We start from the raw sequence: 20,000 nt of genomic DNA on the forward strand, positions 1-20,000 counted from the left end.
ACACATACTTGCACACACACACACACACACACAAAACCACACATGTACAAACACACACACACACATACATATACATCCTGTGTAAACACACACACACACACACACACACACATATACATGTATACACACACACACACACACACACACACACACTACCCCTTCACCCCCACCCCGCCCCCCAACACACACACACAAACACATACATGTATACACACACACACACACACACACACACACACACTGGTCCACCCCCACCCACATTCCTGGCATTCCTGACAGGTCAAACCCCAGGACCCCTCCCTTCCCCATCACCCCCCCCCCCACCCTCCCACTGCCCTCCTCCCTCCTCCTCCTCTCCCCTCCCTTCCCCTTCACCTGTGAATTACAACCAGCTGTGTTCTCTCTTGGTTGTTTTTTTTGCATACATGTATACTATGTGGGGTGTTGTGGTTTTGGAGTGTGTGTGTGTGTATGTGTGTGTGTGATTGCGTGTGTGTCCGTGTTAAAATGCATGTGTTGTGTGTGTGTGTGTGTGTGTGTGTGTGTGTGTGTGTGTGTGTGTGTGTGTGTGTGTGTGTGTACATGTATGTATACAATGTGTGTGTGTGTGTGTGTGTGTGTGAGAGAGAGAGAGAGAGAGAGAGAGAGAGAGAGAGAGAGAGAGCACACGCATGTTGTGTGTGCGCGCGTGTGCATTGTGTGTGTGTGTACACAAGTGAGCATGTGTGAGCTCAAACATTTTGTGTGTGTGTATGCACTGCATGTGCGTGCGTGCGTGCGTGCGTGTGTGTGTGTGTGTGTGTGTGTGTGAGTGTGTGTGTGTTTGCACATGCACATGCGTGAAACAACAACAGGCGACAGACTGAGATGCCATACCATAGCATCACCCTGACCCTCTGCCTGTATACTCTGTACAGGTTACGTTTTCTTCTTCTTCATCTTCTTCTTCGCTCACGAGGCATGGGCTGCAACTCCCAGGTTCACTTGTTTAACTCTCTCCATACGAACGGTGAAAGAGACGACATTAACAGTGTTTCACCCCAATTACCATCATCAAAATATTGCAAGCGGAAGGCTCTTATACTGAAGAGGTAAATGTTGACAAAGAATACCACAATTCTGATGACGGAAGCTAAAGGTTGGGTCATTCAGACACCCACTGGACATCCGAGGGGTCTGTGTAGAGGAGAAGAGAGGACTGGCCGTACACGAGTGGGCTTTTACGTGTATGAGCGTTTATTTACCCTGTCATGCAGGCAGCCATACTCCGGTTTTTTCGGGGGGGGGATGGTTACATTATTATTTCTCACAGTGCTTGTCACCCACAGCCTCCCTGGCCACGGTGCTGGTAGACAAGTGGTCACATTTCCACAGACCTAGGATCTTTTCTTTTTTTTCTTTCTTTTTTTTTTTTAGCACTAGGAAGCAAGAAAGTTAATCTGATTGAATCCCATACTTGTTGTTAAGCCTTTTCTACTGATATATATATATATATATATATACCTAGATCTCTCTCCACTAGCCACCTTGCTGAGTGGTGGTCTGACTGCTAGCCATTTGGATGAGATGACAAACGAAGGGCCCATGTGTCTGCACATACATGTATGTGTTTGCACATACGTTTGCACATGTGAGACGTGTGAAAGTCCGTGCATGATATGCTGTACCTTATTCTAGTTGTGGTGTCTGTGTGTGTGTGTGTGTGTGTGTGTGTGTGTGTGTGTGTTTACTGAGCTTAAAAACGTGACAATTGGTTATAATGAATGTGCAATATGTAGGAGGAATAATGTGCAATATGCAGGATGAATGTACAATGGAATATGTCTAATGCTAACGTCCATATTCTAAGTATATTGCTGTTTAATAATTACGATGTAATAATTAATTGCAATGTTTTTAAAAGCAAATATGTGAAATGCTTTTATTTGAGAACATATGTTTATTACTCGTTTAATCAAGCAATCCGCGTGTGTGGGGTGGGTTGGGGGTGGGGGGTTGGTGTGGTTGTGTGCTGATTATCTGGTTGCTGTTTTCCACAATTTATCTTTATTCTTATCTTATCTGTCTATTATAATCAATGTGTAGTATAGTAGGCTATGTTTATAATTATATTCAAATAATGTTTCTTAATTCTTTCTGTTTTTACATTAAGAATACTGGTTATTACCTGCAGTGTGTGGATGTATGTATGAAACGGTGTATGTGATATTTTTTTACATTTGTATCTTCGTAATATTCGTAAAAGCTGTTGTTGACTTTTACAGTTATGGTCCCCATGTTGTTTACTTGTCTATGTTGTGATAATGCACCTGACCAAATTTCTCCAGTTGGAGATAATAAAGTTAGTCTTATCTTATCTTATCTTACCAGTCCACAATGAGTTTTTTTCCATTAATAATAGAATTCAATAAACAATGGGCAACAAATTTGAGATTCTAATAACATACCTTACCATCACTGACTTGACAACTGTACCAGTGAACAAAGATTTGGTTTTTTTTAAACAATAATAAAAGAATAATAAACAATGAGCGACAATTTCAGACACCATATAATGTACCATGTTAGACCCAACACTCAGCTTATATCACAGACTGATACACGTTTACAGTTGGGCCAACTGCAAAGTGAGAGCTGTAATATCAATAGTTTCTCCATTGCAATGGGAAATCATTTTCAGCTTAGTCTTTTTGTGAAGGACTATGACTCTCAGGCTAGGGGGCAAGATTGCACTGACTCTTAGTGCCGCAGCCTTGGGGGCTAGGTGGCCTTTGGGAACCATCCCAACGCCGACTGTCCTAAAACCCTCTTGTCTGAGAGAGTGGGGATGAAACTTGGGCAAGACACTCTCCACTATAATCAAATTCTAGCCCAGATAGTCAGGACAGCAGTTGCCTCCTCTGCTGTTGTGATGGTCATCGTCGGACAGGACTATATCATGAATGTAGTGTACCATGATACCATCACTCTGACTTGACAACTGTACCAGCAGTGCACAGAGAGCTTTTCTCCCCTCAATAATAAAAGAATAATAAACAACGGGCAACAGATTTGAGACTTCATAACGTGCCATGCCATGAACCCCAACTTAATGACTGTACCAGATTATGGACATCATTCTCTCTGGGTCATGCAGCTGCTGCTTCTGCTGTGACTTTTTTTTTTCTTTCTTTTTTTTTTTTTTTTTACTGGTTTTTTGTTTTGATTTGGGTTTTGTTTTTTTTCTGTTTTGTCAACTTGAAATTATGCATTATGAAAACTCTAAGCATACACAGAAGTTATATAATCCATAACACAACACTCTTTTCACAGCAATCCGGGGCAGTGAATTCACAATGGATCAGGGGCAGTGAATTCACATCCCTGGATCAAGGGCACTGAATTCACATGGACCCACTGTGTCCAGGAGCCAGTTGCACTGCTTGGACGGAAGAGCCTAGTATGGTCATAACCCGCTACTGTGTGCAGTATGGAACTGACCAATGGCATAGTTCAGTTTTCTTCTTCTTCTTCTTCTGCATTCGTGGGCTGCAACTCCCACGTTCACTCGTATATACGAAAGTGGGTTTTTACGTGTATGACCTTTTTATCCCGCCATGTAGGCAGCCATACTCAGTTTTCAGGGATGTGCATGCTGGGTATGTTCTTGTTTCCATAACCCACCGAACACTGACATGGATTACAGGATCTTTAACGTGCGTATTTGATCTTCTGCTTGCATATACACACGAAGGGGGTTCAGGCACTAGCAGGTCTGCACATATGTTGACCTGGGAGATCGGAAAAATCTCCACCTTTATCCACCAGGCGCCGTCACCAAGATTCGAACCCAGGACCCTAAGATTGAAAGTCCAACGCTTTAACCATTCGGCTACTGCGCCTGTCGCGTAGTTCAGTCAACATAGGCATTTAGTCACGTGTAACTGTCAAAAAGTTAGAAGTTGGCACCAGGGCTTGGCAAAGTCAGGGGGAAAGGGGGCCTGGGGCTGGGGGTGGGGGGTGGGGGTTTGGGGGCTAATCCTCTCCTTCCTCTGTTTTAACCTTCCCCTGGCAAAGCCATACGTGGACCCATTCACACCCGGGGTGGGGGGGAGGAAAATCTGAGTACAGTGCCTTTCCCTCAAGGCCACAACCACCAGCACCATGCTGAACCACGCAGGGCCTCGAACCCAGATCACCGGTGAACACTTGTGATTGGAATGGAAGCCCTGTGCACGGCCAAACAATTCTTTTCATTTTTTTTATTTTTTATTTTTCAGTTCTGCACAAGGTTTTTAAAGTTTTTTTTTTTTTAAATCTAGTACGTTCTACTGATTTCATAGACATACATACATGTATATGGTTCTGTGCAAGGTTTTAAGTTATCAAAACTCTGTTCTACTGAATTCATAGACATGTACATTGCGTGTAAATTTTTCTTTTCGAACTGTTTTCTGCTGACACAAAGCAAAAAAAAAACAACAGACAACAATGATAAAGACACTTCACTGTGAAGTACTTAAGGGGGCCAGTTCATAGCAAACAAAAGCAAGTTATGTTCAAAACATGAACTGGTTTTAAAACAAAAGCAGGAGATGATTCAAATGATGCAGGCTACCAGTACCAAGGCAGAATTCATCACCGGCCTCTCACTGAGCAGCTGTTTCAGGTACACTGTGTGTGATGTTTCAGCCCCAAACGAACACACAACAATCACAGTCTGCTGCTAGGATCTGTTCCCCACCAAGCAACTCTCGCGACCTTTCGCAAGTCCTCGAGGGAAATAACCCCAACAATGTGCACCATGAACGGCTTGAAAAGCGCATTTGAAAAACCAATGTTTCAGTCCCAGTTTGACGTTTATTCACTGTTCGTCTTTTTGTTAAACGTTGTTTGTTTGTTTCTTTGTTTCCCAATAAACCAAAGCTGTGGATTTTCACTGTGAAAAGAAAGAAGGGAAAAAAATTGCCAGGAATAAAAATATACCTCTAGTTACCTATGGTGTTCACTGCATTGGCTGCATCATATATATAGAATAGAACAGAAGAATAGAATAGGATGTCTTTATTACCAAGTGTACCAGGGTCACAAGGAATACTGGGGGGGACAGTACATAACCAGATACGAACATAATTGAAAATCATACACAAACACAGATACAGTAGAAATCAGAAACATACATACATACATATAGAATATTTTTAAAATCCCTCTAAGAACTCTATGAATTTAAAAATCTAATTTTCTTTGTAACTGCATATATTTTAATGTTAAAAAAAGAAAGAAGAAAACTCAGATACACTGATACTGATTAAAAAAATAAATATTTAAAAAATAAAAAAATTAAAAAAAGGTAATAGAAAGTTTTGTCTTAAATCATTAAAATGAACCTCACGCCTAAGTTTTTACAACAAACAACATAACAGGCATGGACAGATGACACCTAGGTGTCACATAAAAAGCAAAATGGGTTGCACACACACACACACACACACCACTCACCCACCGCACACAACAGACTGTATACGTGCAGCACCACACGCAACCCACTCACACAATGCTACCAGCACTACAGGTCTTTTTCTCTTTCTTTTTTTTCCCCACTTTTCTCCTTTTTTTAAAAAAGAAAAAAAAGAAAAAAAAAGCTTTCCAGCTAAACAGCAAACAACCACTTCTTTTTTTTTCTTTTCTTTTTTTTTTTTTTCAACAAGGCTAAGTTAGCAGCAAGCGCCAAGAGTATAAAACATGAATCACTACTATGCACCGTGATGTACAGAGAGGGAGAGAGAGGGAGGGAGGGAGAGAGAGAGGGAGAGAGAGGGAGGGAGAGAGGGAGAGAGAGAGAGAGATGGACAGAGAGAGAGAGAGGGAGAGAGAGAGAGAGAGAGAGAGAGAGAGAGAGAGAGCTGTGCCTTGAAGAGAGAGAGAGATGGACAGAGAGAGAGGAGAGAGAGAGAGAGAGCTGTGCCTTGAAGAGGAGTTTAAGTGGGTCAGTGTGTAATAATACATTTTTTTTATGTAAAGTATGTATACAGTAACAGTATACTGTGGGACCACTGTGTCACAAGTGCTACACTTCTGGTCCTGAATGAGTGAGGGAGTGACACTGCCTGCCCTTGGGCTACAAGGACCACCACCACCACCACCACTACCACCACCACACACGATACAGTGCTGGCTACATTCATGACTTTCATACTACACTATACTGCAGTGTGCCGTGAATTCATCATTGCCTTAATTCATGAACAGATACACTACAGGCCCCCCCCTCTTTCTGATCTCCAGGTGTATATCTCTCTCTTCCCCCTTTCACTTTCACACACACACACAGACTATAACCATAAATCACGCCTCCATCCCCCCCCCCCCTTACCCCCCCCCCACCCCTCCCTCCAGCCCCCCCCCCCCTCCCACCCTAACCCACTCTCTCTATCTTTTATCTCTTTCCCCTCACTTTCACACACAGGTAATCATAAATCACGCCCACCCCCCCCTCCCTCCCTCCCTCTCTCTCTCTCCCTCTGTCAGTCTGTGTGATATTAAACTGAAGTCCACCAACAGCCTACAGCTCCACTGTTAGATAATGAAGATCTATTCATTCATTATTTGAAGATTCATTCATTAATAAAGATTCATTCATTCATTCACTCTCCCCCCCCCTCTCTCTCTCTCTCCCCCAGTCTCTGTCTCTCTCTCCCCCTTTGTCTCTCTCTCTCTCTAGCTCTGAGTCTCTCTCTCTCTAGCTCTGAGTCTCTCTCCAGGATTGTTTACAATGCCCCCCCTTGTCCAAAGGTCCTCACCGCTGAATGGACATTAAAACCATTGTCACTTATCTCCTCTCTCTCTTTTTCTCACACACACGCACACACACACACACACACACACACACACACGCACACACACAGACCTTCTTATCACTCAACAGCCGCACACATCATCATTCATGGTGTTCTCTCTCTCTCTCTCTCCCCCAGTCTCTGTCTCTCTCTCCCCCTAGTCTCTCTCTCTCTCTATCTCTGAGTCTCTCTCTCTCTCTAGCTCTCTCTCTCTCTCTCTCTCTCTAGCTCTGAGTCTCTCTCTCTCTCTAGCTCTGAGTCTCTCTCTCTCTCTAGCTCTGAGTCTCTCTCTCTCTCTCTAGCTCTGTCTCTCTCTCTCTCTAGCTCTCTCTCCAGGATTGTTTACAATGCCCCACCCCTGCCCCCCTTGTCCAAAGGTCCTCACCGCTGAATGGACATTAAAACCATTGTCACTTGTCTCCTCACTCTCTTTCTCTCTCTTTTTCTCACACACACACGCACACACACACACACGCACACACACACACACACTGAGGCACATGCACACACACACACACACACATGCACACACACAGACCTTCTTATCACTCAACAGCCGCACACATCATCATTCATGGTGTTCTCTCTCTCTCTCTCTCTCCCCCAGTCTCTTGTCTCTCTCTCCCCCTAGTCTCTCTCTCTCTCTAGCTCTGAGTCTCTCTCTCTCTCTCTCCCTCTAGCTCTGTCTCTCTCTAGCTCTGAGTCTCTCTCCAGGATTGTTTACAATCTTATCCATTAAAGTTGTGTGTGTTTAACTTTGCAATAAGGTAGAAAAATACCCATGAGACACACCCCCGAGACAATATAAACTACCAATCCCTGTCGGTTTCACAGTAATTTGATATGGACGGACATCAAAGCCGCCTAAATTGGGCTCCTGAAAATGGACCATTGCACACGAAGAAAGATCATCAAGGTTTCTGCACAAACAACTTGCCGAGGGTACAAATGCAAATTATCATAGTTTGTTAGGAGTGCATTCCTTTACATAATATAAAATCAGCAAGAAGCCAAACTTATATCTTAAACGAAGGTTATTCCCATGGATTTATGTTGCCGTATGATACCAGAACAAAATAACATTATCATTATTAATTTAAGTGTGGTAGTGTCCAACAGCATCAGCAGCAGGCAACAACAACAACAACAACAAAAAAAAAAAAAAAAAAAAAACCTAAAGAGGTGAACAAGCTAAAAAAGTAAACAAACAAACAAACAAAAAACACTGAAGAATTAAACAACTGATACCAGTGCACTGCACAAAATTGTCCATTCACACATTCAACTGTGAATAAGATTAGATGTATGACGCGCATTACATAACATGCATGCACACACACACACACACACACATGGACACACATTAGTGACAAACATAAGTGTACACACACACACACACACACAAGTACACACACATGTACACACACACGCACACATGTATATCATACACACACACACACACACACACACACGCACACACACACACACACACACATGTACACACACACACATGTATATTACACACACACACATGTATACTACACACACACGCACACATGTATATCACACACACACACACACACACATGTATACTACACACACACACACACACACACACACACACACACACACACACACACACCACAAATCCAAACAACTCAAGCCTCAAGCCAATTATTTCAACGTCACTTCACTGGCTCCTGTGCCCTACCCGCATACATTACACACATGTATACTATTACTATGTACTATGTACACATCATCTACATGTACAGTAATAATAATACTGCCATTACTGGTTACTCTTGGCAGCCTCAGATCCTCCCCCCCCCCCCCCTCCCACCCCCACGAATCCCACCCTTTCACCCCAACAATACCGCCAACCCCCCCCCAACCCCCACACCTCCCCACCAACCAAAGCCCTTACTTGTTCAACATGACTTGATTGAACATCGGCAGGGGTTTAAATTCTTTTCTTTTTTTTTTCTCCCCTTTTTTTCTTAGTTTTTCTTCTTCTTTTTTTCATAACCACCACCACCACCACCACAAAAGGGGCAGTGACCCAGTTTTTGCTGCCGACAATGGGTTGTGGCCCCTTCGGGGGCCTCTGTGCCAATCAATCAGCTTTATGGAGATCAGCCAGGCGAGGAATGTTACCTTTGCTTTGCTTTGCTATGCTTTACCTACTGTGGGCCTCCTCGGCACACACACACACACACACACACGAACTTCAACAACAGTAGCCACGGACGAAACTCACTCACTCACTCACTCTTCCCCCCCACCCCCCTTAGCCCCCCCTGCCTCCACCCCCACCACCACCGCTCCAAGAAGTGTCACGTAACCTGCCCCTGCTGTATACCCTTACCTGGTGTGGAAACTAGAACCCACCGCGGGGTTAATCCTGCATGTTTTGTTAACTTTCTTTTTTTCATCTTTTTTTTTTATAAAAACAAAAAATCCCAACTATTTCTTTATTAATCAATTATAGCATCATTTTTTTTCTCTCTCTCTTTTTACTGATTCAGTGATAGGTTTGTGTGTGTGTGTGTGTGTGTGTGTGTGTGTGTGTGTGTGTGTGTGTGTGTGTGTGTGTGTGTGTCTGTGTGTGTGTTTGGGGAGGGGGAGGGGTTGGATTTTTCTTTCTTTCTTTTTTTTTTTTTTTTATAATCTATTTGTTATTTACGTTTTACTTTACTGACAGTGATACAGTGATCCATAGGTTTGTGTGGGGGAAGGGGGTGGGGGTGGGGGTTGTGGGGGGAGTTCAGGGGGGTAGGTATGTGTGTGTGGGTTGAGGGGCTTGGGGGTAGGGGGGATGTATAGAATTTGTGTGTGTGTGTGTGTGTGTGTGTGTGTGTGTGTGCGTGCATGTAAGAGAGTGAGATGGGGAAACAGAGAGAGAGAGTGGGAGAGATTATAACAAGTCAAGAGGTGAATGAGAGTCAGTATGTGCGTGCGTGCGTGCGTGCGTGCGTGTGTGTGCATGTAAGAGAGTGAGATGGGGAAACAGAGAGAGAGAGAGTGGGAGAGATTATAACAAGTCAAGAGGTGAATGAGAGTCAGTATGTGCGTGCGTGCGTGCGTGTGAGTGCATGTAAGAGAGTGAGATGGGGAAACAGAGAGAGAGAGAGTGGGAGAGATTATAACAAGTCAAGAGGTGAATGAGAGTCAGTATGTGTGTGTGTGTGTGTGTGTGTGTGTGTGTGTGTGTGTGTAGCTGTACAGTGTCTCTTGCAAAAAAAAAAAAAAAAAAAATTGCAACGTTTAAGGGACAAACAAAAAATAAAGGCAAAAAATCCACAAAAAAACCCCACACAACCAAAAACAAATAAACAAAAAACAACAAACAAACAAAACAAAACCAAACCAGCCGACAATTTCTCCTCAGTCCCTTGTTTTGTGATTGCTATTACTTCTCTTTGATCCAGCATTGCTAACTAACACCCTCAGACAGACTCGCACTCACAGTCACAGAGGACAGATCATTTAACTCTCTCCATACGAACGACGAAAGAGACGACGTTAACAGCGTTTCACCCCAATTATCACCATCAAAATATTGCAAGCGGAAGGCTTTTATACTGAAGAGGTGAATGCTGACAAACAATACCACAAGTCTGACGACGGAAGCTAAAGGTTGGGTCATTGAGACACCTACCGAGGGGTCTGTGTAGAGGAGAAGAGAGGACTGGCCGTACTGAGTGAGTTAAAAAAACACACCAAAAAACCTAGACCTGCAGCGTGGATCATTGAAAACCTGTTAAAAGGCAAAGCTGGTTTCAAATGTTCAAGCAAAGGGGAAACCATTTTCTCATTCAAAGTGTTGTTTAAAACTGGCCTGCGATCTTTATGATTATAGCCTCGTTGGCCCATTTTCTGGCTCTCGGAACGCTCCCTGACTGAATTTCTCTCTTAAGAGAGCACTCTCTCTGTGACATTCAGTGCTGGTATGAGAAAAAAATTTTTTTTTAAAAAGGAAGGAATTTCTGTGATCACCATCACATTATCAGTGTTACAAAGAAACCTAATGACTGAAGAAAAAGAAAAACAACGGACGAACAAACGAACAAAAAACTGGGAGAAGGTGATTAAGCAGAGATGTGAAAGAACTTTTTTTTCTCTCTCTCTCTCTCTCTCTCTTTTAAGCATTTTAGCTATCCGTATCGCTGTCAGTATTTAGTTGGGTGAGATTAACAAAGTCTTACCTGGGTAATGGCACACGTTATATCTTTTGCTCAGTTTCTTGACGACTCAAGAGATCAAATGTCAACTGTCTGTAATTTGATTCTTGATTTGTCTTAGCCAATCAGCATCTTTTTTTTCTTCTTTTTATAAACTCAATTTCTATTATCTTAGGGAAAAAAAAGTTTAAGAAGAGAATTGGAAAAGGAGAGAATTAAATCTAAAACTAAAGAATAAAATAAATACTGAAATAGGAACAGAGGGCAAGAATTAAAGTAAGAGAGTAGTTCTAACTTTCTGAACAATGGGGGAAGATGGAGAAAGAGGCAGACAGAGAGAAAGAGAGCTCTAGCTCTATCATCTATCAATCCATGGACTGGGATTATACTTCATTACAACATGCATGTACACACACACACACACACACACGGACACACATACACCACACACACTGTGTACAAACACGCACACACACACATGTATACACGTATACTGTACACACACACACACGCGCACTATACACGCACCCCCCCCCCCCCCCCACAAATCCAAAAAACCCAAACCACAAGCCAATCATTTCAACGTCACTTCACTGGCTTCTATACCCTACCTGTATACAGCACACACATGTATGCATGTACACAGTATACATACTGCCATTAAGATTACTGGCTACTCTTGGCAGCCCCAGATCCCCCCACCTGCACCCCACCCCAACCTACCCCATCACCCCTATCACATGAAAGGGTGCAAACACATGAATGAAAACAAAAACAACATGTAAAATATTACTTAATAACATCAACATGCAGTCATTGTATATATATATATATATATATATATATATATATATATATATATATATGATAGTCGTGTCCGACCATGACCATCAGAACAGCAGAGGAGGCAACTGCTCTTCCAACTATTTGGGCTAGAATTTGATTATTGTGGAGAGTGTCTTGCCCAAGTTACATCCCCACTCTCTCGGCCAAGAGGGTTTTAGGACAGTCGGCGTTGGGATGGTTCCCAAAGGCCAACTAGCCCACAAGGCTGCAGCACTAAGAGCCAGTGCAATTTTGCCTCCTAGTTTAAGAGTCATAGTCCTTCACAAAAGACTAAGCTGTAAATGGTTTCCCACTGACTGCAGAAACCATTGATAATACAGCTCTCACTTTGCTGTTGGCCCAAATGTAAACTTATTTCAATCTGTGATATAAACCGAGCGTTGGGCCTATATATATATATATATATATATATACCATCAATGGACAGACAAACTTAGTTCAGTGTTGCCTATTATTAATCATACCATGCTTCCTTCTTTTTTTTTCCAAACACACTTTAATATGCAGTAAATAACAATTAGTCCTTTTTCTTTGTTCTCTTTTACCATACAGGTACGGTGAGTTAATACTGTGTAGTTTATCTCATGAAGGGAGACCATTGTGAAACTCATGAGTAATTAGCTCCAGCCGCGGAAATGGCACTTCATTGGCTGGCAGAAGGTGGACTATTACTAGTATCTTTACTATATTAGCAAGACATCTTATCACTAGAGTTGCTGCCGTAAAATTTTGGCCAAGAGGAGCAAACCGATAGGCCTGGTTTGCATCAGTTTGACATGGTACAGTCTATGACACTTAATATTAATTACTCTACTTTTTTTTTTTAAGTCACAGAATGCAGTTACAAATAATTAGAACTCTGCTTTTTTTGCTTTTTTTTCTTTTTTTTTTTTTTTGCTTTAAAAAAACAACTATGTTACAGCCATACCGGAAACAAAGTAATGATCAGCACCTAAAGCCAAGGCAGTTTTAATCAGCTGTATCCACCCAGGTAAACAGCCTGTTGTGCAAAGGTAGATCTGTTAAGTGCTTAAGTTTGAACAACAGAAGTTAAAGAGTTTGGTCTCTGATCGTAGGCACCCATCATAGACCTGTGCTACGTTAAACTGTGAATATATTTAAAGGTAGCATCCGAATTAATTATCCATGATGGCGTCTCTGAAGCTGAATGAGAACACTAAAAAAGCAAGGAAACCCACAATGTTAGCTCAATATACAGGGCTGCAAGTGATGCTGGAAGGCCGACTAGACAGCCAGTACCACAGGCTGGTCAGTGACTGGCCACTGGGCCCTCTGAGCAGCCCACCGGAGCAGCCCCTCACGAGAAAAATTTTCCCTTGGTTATATAATACGTTACACAGTAGAAAAAGAGAATTGCAAATTATATGTGTACAACTATAAGCCATTGCACAATAGTGCAGAAATTCTTATTTTATGTCGTGACACTTTTTAATTATATCATCACAATCATTAATAATTGAAAAATGAGAAAGTGTAACGACATAAAATTATGATTTCTGCACTACTGTGCAATGGCTTACACATATGGGTATTTTGCAATACTCTCTCTTCTAGCGAGCTTTGTATAACAAGGGAAAGCGCCAAAACCTACAATGTAGGCTCAATATACGGGGCTGCGATGCATGCTGGGAGGTCGGACACCCAATGACACAGGCTGGACATTGGTCACTCGGCCACCAACACAGCGTGAGCAGCAATCCTCGCTCACGGGCAGCCCCATCACAAAGTTTTCCCTTGTTATACAAAGCTCGGTAGAAGAGAGAGTATCGCAAGATACCCATATGTGTAAGCAACTGCGCTCATATGGTGCAGAAATTGTCCAGCTCACCTTGTCGAGTGTATGTGGGTCCATTGACCCATAAAGAGAAGACAATAGCCGTCCAGTATTTCAGCAACATGGTGGTGACGGTGGTGGTGGTGGTGGTGGTGGAAGTTCCACAAACAGACCTCCACACAGCATCAAGAAGAGTCAGTCCTTGGGGGTGGGCTAGGGGGAAATGGGGGTGGGGGGGATGGTGGTGCAGGTGGATGGGAAGCAGCTGAGGGGGGTGGGTCTGAGGGTAGGAGTTTTCAAGTCTTCACATGGCTCAAACACCGGGGAGGACCACACATTTAATCCCTGGCTCCGGACTGCTGGCAGCCTGCAAGACAGTGTGAAAATCATCAATCTTATTCTTACCATGTGATTGTAATTCATATATTATCATTTGCTAACACTGTCACAATACATGATGATTATCAATATTGTATAACAGGATAGGATAGGATATATATTATATCATAATGATAATGACATATATCATATATCAGACATTGTATTTCTATTGTATTTCTCTTTTAGTCACAACAGATTTCTCTGTGTGAAATTCGGGCTGCTCTCCCCAGGGAGAGCGCGTCGCTACACTACAGCGCCACCCATTTTTTTTTGTATTTTTCCTGCGTGCAGTTTTATTTGTTTTTCCTATCAAAGTGGATTTTTCTACAGAATTTTGCCAGGAACAACCCTTTTGTTGCCATGGGTTCTTTTATGTGTGCTAAGTGCATGTTGTACACGGGACCTCGGTTTATCATCTCATCCGAATGACTAGCGTCCAGACCACCACTCAAGGTCTAGTGCAGGGGGAGAAAATATCAGTGGCTGAGCCGTGATTCGAACCAGTGCGCTCAGATTCTCTTGCTTCCTAGGCGGACGCGTTACTATAGTCTAGGCCATCACTCCACATATCAGATCAGATCAGATCAAAATATATATCATATTCAGATATTGTATCGTATAATATTATAATTCATCATATATCAATTTTACATTATTTGTTGCCATTGTCACTATCAGTGTGGTAATGATGGTTATTAATATTATGTAATTTATTGTATGATTTGTTGATGTTATCACAATATATGTAATAATTACTGATAATGCAATATTGCATAATATCATGATTCATATCATAAATACTAGTTACCATCTGTTGACATTGTGACTGTCACTATCAGTATCAAGCAGCATCACCATCACTAACAAAAATTATATGATGTATACATTATTATCAACACATGTTAATTTCAATGACGTTTTCTGTTGTTGGTTTTCCAGATCTTCAATAATGTTGACAATAACTGTTGTTATTGTTGTTGAGCTGTTTCCATTCACTCACTGGCAATATCATCATCATTTTTTATCATGGTTATAGTACTCACAGCCAGGGGGCTGTAGCACTAGCATATTATCATTTCATAAAGCATATGAATCTTAACATCATATAATATAACCCTCATCATTATTATCAACATCAATTATCATTATCCCTTGGCATAATTCAAGCTATTTGATAACAGTGATGTATATTTTTTCAAGATCATTGATCCAAATGGGCACTGGAAACACCAGTCCAAAAATTAGTCTTCAATTTTGTTAACATTTAATTTACCTTCTGATAAAAAATTTTTTTTAAATGAAGCATCTGTCATCCTTCCTGTATACATATTATATATTTTAAAAAAAAAAATTATATATATATATATATATATATATATATAATATTTATATAGTAAATCAAATAATGTGCATCCACTCAAGGCCTGACAAGGAAAGAGAATCAGGTTATGCTTTTTTTTTTCTGAAGGCCTGACTAAGCGCGTTGGGTTACGCTGCTGGTCAGGCATCTGCTTGGCAGATGTGGTGTAGCGTGTATGGATTTGTCCGAACGCAGTGACGCCTCCCTGAGCTACTGAAACTGAAAACTGAAGCTGGTCAGGCATCTGCCTTGCAGATGTGGTGTTGCATATATATATAATATCTCTGTGTGTGTGTGTGTGTGTGTGTGTGTGTGTGTGTGTGTGTGTGTGTGTGTGTGTGTGTGTGTCTATTTGTCCAAATGCAATGACGCCTCCTTGAAACACTGAAACTAAAACTGAAACTTTCCGCACCAGTGCCGGTCTGGTGATGTTGGTTGGAGGTCTGTTGCAGGCTGTGTTTTTATCCAAATCTTCCATTACCTGATTACTTTGCTGGTGGGAATCTGGTTAGTTCTTTCCCAAAAGGCTGACAAAAAAAAAAAAAGAAAGAAAAAAAAAGCAAGAAAAAACAAAACAAACAATATTGTTTCCGGCCCACCCTGTTGACAAAGGTCAGGAGTTTGTCATTGTCTGACTTTGTAAAGTCCCCATAGCCAACCCATCATTCCACGTCTTTGATTAATCCTTACAACCGATAACAGAAACTTCAGAAAGACAAACTTTCAAATTTGTGATGAATGGCTTCATTTTCTTAAGTTCCATTCAAAAAATAACATCTGAGCTACAAAGATGTTGGATGAAGTTAGCCTTGCCTTGATGCTGAGGTTCATCTGTGCCTTCATCTTTAAAGTTAACTCTCTCCACACGAACGGCGAAAGAGACGACGTTAACAGCGTTTCATCCCAGTTACCATCATCAAAATATTGCAAGCGGAAGGGTCTTATACTGAAGAGGTGAATGTTGAGAAAGAATACCACAATTCTGACGACGGAAGCTAAAGGTTGGGTCATTCAGACACCCATTGGACATCCGAGGGGTCTGTGTAGAGGAGAAGAGAGGACTGGCCGTACTGAGTGAGTTAAGTTCCATTAAAAAATAACATCTAAGCTACAAAGATGTTGGATGAAGTTAGCCTTGCCTTGATGCTGAGGTTCATCTGTGCCTTCATCTTTAAAGTTAAAATTTTCAAAGACTACAGTACCTGAAGTTCTTGCCTCGCATGTCAGCTGGGTCTTACTTTCATTCAATCATTGGTTCTAAAAAAAAACTTCCATCTTCTATCTTCTTGGTCACGGTCACTGAGTCAGTGTTGATTTCTAGACATCTGCTAAAACAAGTAATTTTTTTGTGTGTCTAGATAATATCAGAGAGTTCTAGGTATCACAACATCACGTTAAAGTCCATTACTAAAGGGCATACTCATTGTTTTTAAATAAGTTAAATTTTTAAAAAGACTGCTAGTGCCAGCAGTTACACATTATACCTTTTTTTTTAAATCATTCCAGTCCTAAAATGGTATGACATAAAAAGATGGAACAAATGCAGCTTTAGATTAAGAAAATTTACATAAATTTATCTTTAAGAATAAGAATGAAAAGAAAAAATCCTTCAGTTAAAGTAAACACAGTAGAAGCATGTACACATGTATACATGTTACACAAAAAAACTAAAACAGCAGGTTTGGGATTTTTTTTAAATAATAATTTACACTTCACACACACACACACACACACACACACACACACACACACACACAAACAAACAAAAAAACAAAACAAAAAAAAACACCCATACATTGTGCACTCAACTGATCCAGTAATATCCATGGATCTTTGAGATTTTTTTTTAACTACAACAGACAACCCAGACAGAGCCTTTGCGATTGATCAGTTTATCTCCAGGCTTTGTCTTAGAATTAGATTAAATTGAGTCATCGATTATTATCATTATTATCAGCATTTACGCCTAATCTTAAAAATAAGGCCCAGGCGTTTTACAAATATAACACATGTAATTATCAAAAAGGAAAAACTGAACACAAGATACCAAACATCATCAATTATTATAAGCAGAAACTGAGAAACCTTAAAAAGCACATAAATATGATTGAAGGTGTTCAACGCAGATTTACCAAGTGTATAACTAGTAATACTAATAGTACTCGAGATCTTAGTTATGAGGAGCGCCTGGCTCTTTTTAATATGCCTAGCCTAGAGTTTAGAAGATTAAGAGGTGATCTCACTGAAGTATACAAGATCATGCACAATATTTATGATCCTTGCACCACCTCTTCCTTGTTTACTATGGCTAACTACGATAAAACTCGAGGGCACAACTTCAAAATAAACAAAACTAATTTCGTAACTAACCAGTTCCGCAAGTTTCTTTACTAACCGTATCATAAATCTGTGGAATAACCTTTTCCTATGACACCATCAATGCACCATCCGTAAAGGTAAACGCCTTCAAAAATCACATTAACAAAAAGTTTAAGGACTATGTATTTTCCACAGAGTTAAATCTTTATTGAGCTGTAGATAAATGTAGTGTACACTATGCCTGATTTAAACAAGGGTCTGTTCTAGTGTTCACAACCAGTGATCCAAAGGCTTTTAGCCTATAGCCAAACATTTCTGTGATTCTGTGATTAATCATAAATTATAATTATGTCAACACACTGGGAAAGTGGGGTACAATTAATAGAACCTTCCAACAGAAAGGGTACATGTATACATTTAAAAAAATATATATAATCAAAACCAGTAATGGTGTTTTTGTGGGGTGTTTTTTTTTTACGGACTGGTCAGCAGATATCCAGAAATACTAAGCAAGTATTCATTTCAATTTCACAGATCAATACATAATTTCTAGAAAAAAATTAACATCTACCAAATTCATAATTTCATTATCATTATTATCATTACTATTAAATCATTATCATCAATATCATCACCATCTTTAAATAGCTATCAACAGTGTCCCAACCAAACAAATGTCTTGGAAGAACTAGTTTAAGAATCACCCCAAAAGACAAAACTAATCTAAAAATTGACCATTTTTATGTATATGGATGTAAATTGTAATTATGCATAACTATAAGCTTACCACTGAACAACAACAAAACAAACAAAAAATGAGAAAAAGAAAAAAGCTGCATAGTGTGCACTGGTGGACTGTAGAATTTATATATATATATATATATATATATATATATATATATATATATATATATATATATATATATATATATATATTCATTCCGCCAGTCAAGAGGAGAAGTGGAGGGGAAATGTAAGTATTTCATTGTTTTCACTGAAACAAGTACCACAAAAATTACTTCACATCAGAGTACCTCTGCTAAAGTCTAATTCATTTAAAATATGGAGGTTTTTGTTGTTGTTGTTGTTTGTTTTTGTTGTTGTTGTTATAAAATAATTTTCAATCAAATCATTCAGTCCCAAGCAAAATAATAAAGGTCCTAAAAATGAAGAACTTCAAAAATTAAATTTTCTGCAAAAAAAACTTCCATTTAAGAACTGCAGAAGACTCCAGATGAAACACTGTGATCCAAAGAGCTTCCTTGTTTCCTGTGAAACTGACAGTACGGCTTTGATTGATCTACACATCAATACCAGAAGAATAACACACAACAGATACATCTCTCTTACAGTCTTTGTTAAATTTCAACAACAAGTCCTTTTTTCTTTCTTTTTTTAAGAAAAAAGGAAGAAAAAAAAAAGAAAGAATTTAGTATAAAAGTTTTATACTAAATTCTTTTTTTTTTCTTTTTTTTTTTAAAGCCTACAAAGCACAGACTTCATTCTAACATATTAACAATTATACTGAAAGTTCAGGTTCTGCGTTCTAGTAAAGCATGATGAACTTGCTTTTAATATTATTGCCCCCCACCCCCCCACCCCCACCCCCCTTTTTTAAAAAAAAATCTTTTTCAACAATACCCAGCAAAAAATAATTCAATATTAAATGAATTTTAATAGTAATAATATTGAATGACATTCTGCATTCTGCAAAAGTTTCTATTTCTAATTAAACATGAGAATCAACAAAATCAGTAATTTATGCCATCCAAAAAATGAACAAAATGGAAAGAAACTAAAAAAAAAAAATTTTTTTTTAAAAAAGAGAAAATTTTTGTTTGAACAGACTCTCACTAAGCAATATCTTTAAAGTGGATCCAAATTGGCTTAACTTTAAAACAGCTGAACATGGCAGAACATTACAACAGTTGAAGTAACTTGAAGTTGAACATTACATACTCACAACAAAGCAACAGATAAACAAGTAATATTATTAAGGAACGGGATGAACTGCTGTGAATGACCTACCTAAATGGAAAAATGCTAAACAAACACACGTACATGATACAGTATATGTGCATCTTAACACTGTAAACACAAATATTTTCTCACACATATAATGATGGTGCATATATATATATATATGCCATGGGAGTCACACACACACACACACACACACACACATGTGCATGCATGCGTATATGTGTGTACAGATGTATGGATGCATGCATACTCATATGCCTGGATACATACACACAAACACATACTGACACACACACACACACACACACACACAT

General features: G+C 40.1%; 1 protein-coding gene across 1 annotated transcript in view; it reads right to left on the reverse strand.

Annotated features, from left to right (window-relative positions):
• LOC143289681 (transforming growth factor beta receptor type 3-like) overlaps window positions 1-20,000 on the reverse strand; it is a 128,315-nt gene that overhangs the window by 106,949 nt on the left and 1,366 nt on the right. The window contains exon 2 of the mRNA XM_076598729.1: window positions 13,698-14,010. Within this exon, the coding sequence (XP_076454844.1) occupies window positions 13,698-13,767 (70 nt within the window). The 5' untranslated portion in view covers window positions 13,768-14,010. The remainder of the gene's footprint in view (window positions 1-13,697; window positions 14,011-20,000) is intronic.

The sequence above is a fragment of the Babylonia areolata genome, chromosome 14 (assembly GCF_041734735.1).
Source record: "Babylonia areolata isolate BAREFJ2019XMU chromosome 14, ASM4173473v1, whole genome shotgun sequence".
NCBI classification, from domain to species: domain Eukaryota; kingdom Metazoa; phylum Mollusca; class Gastropoda; order Neogastropoda; family Buccinidae; genus Babylonia; species Babylonia areolata.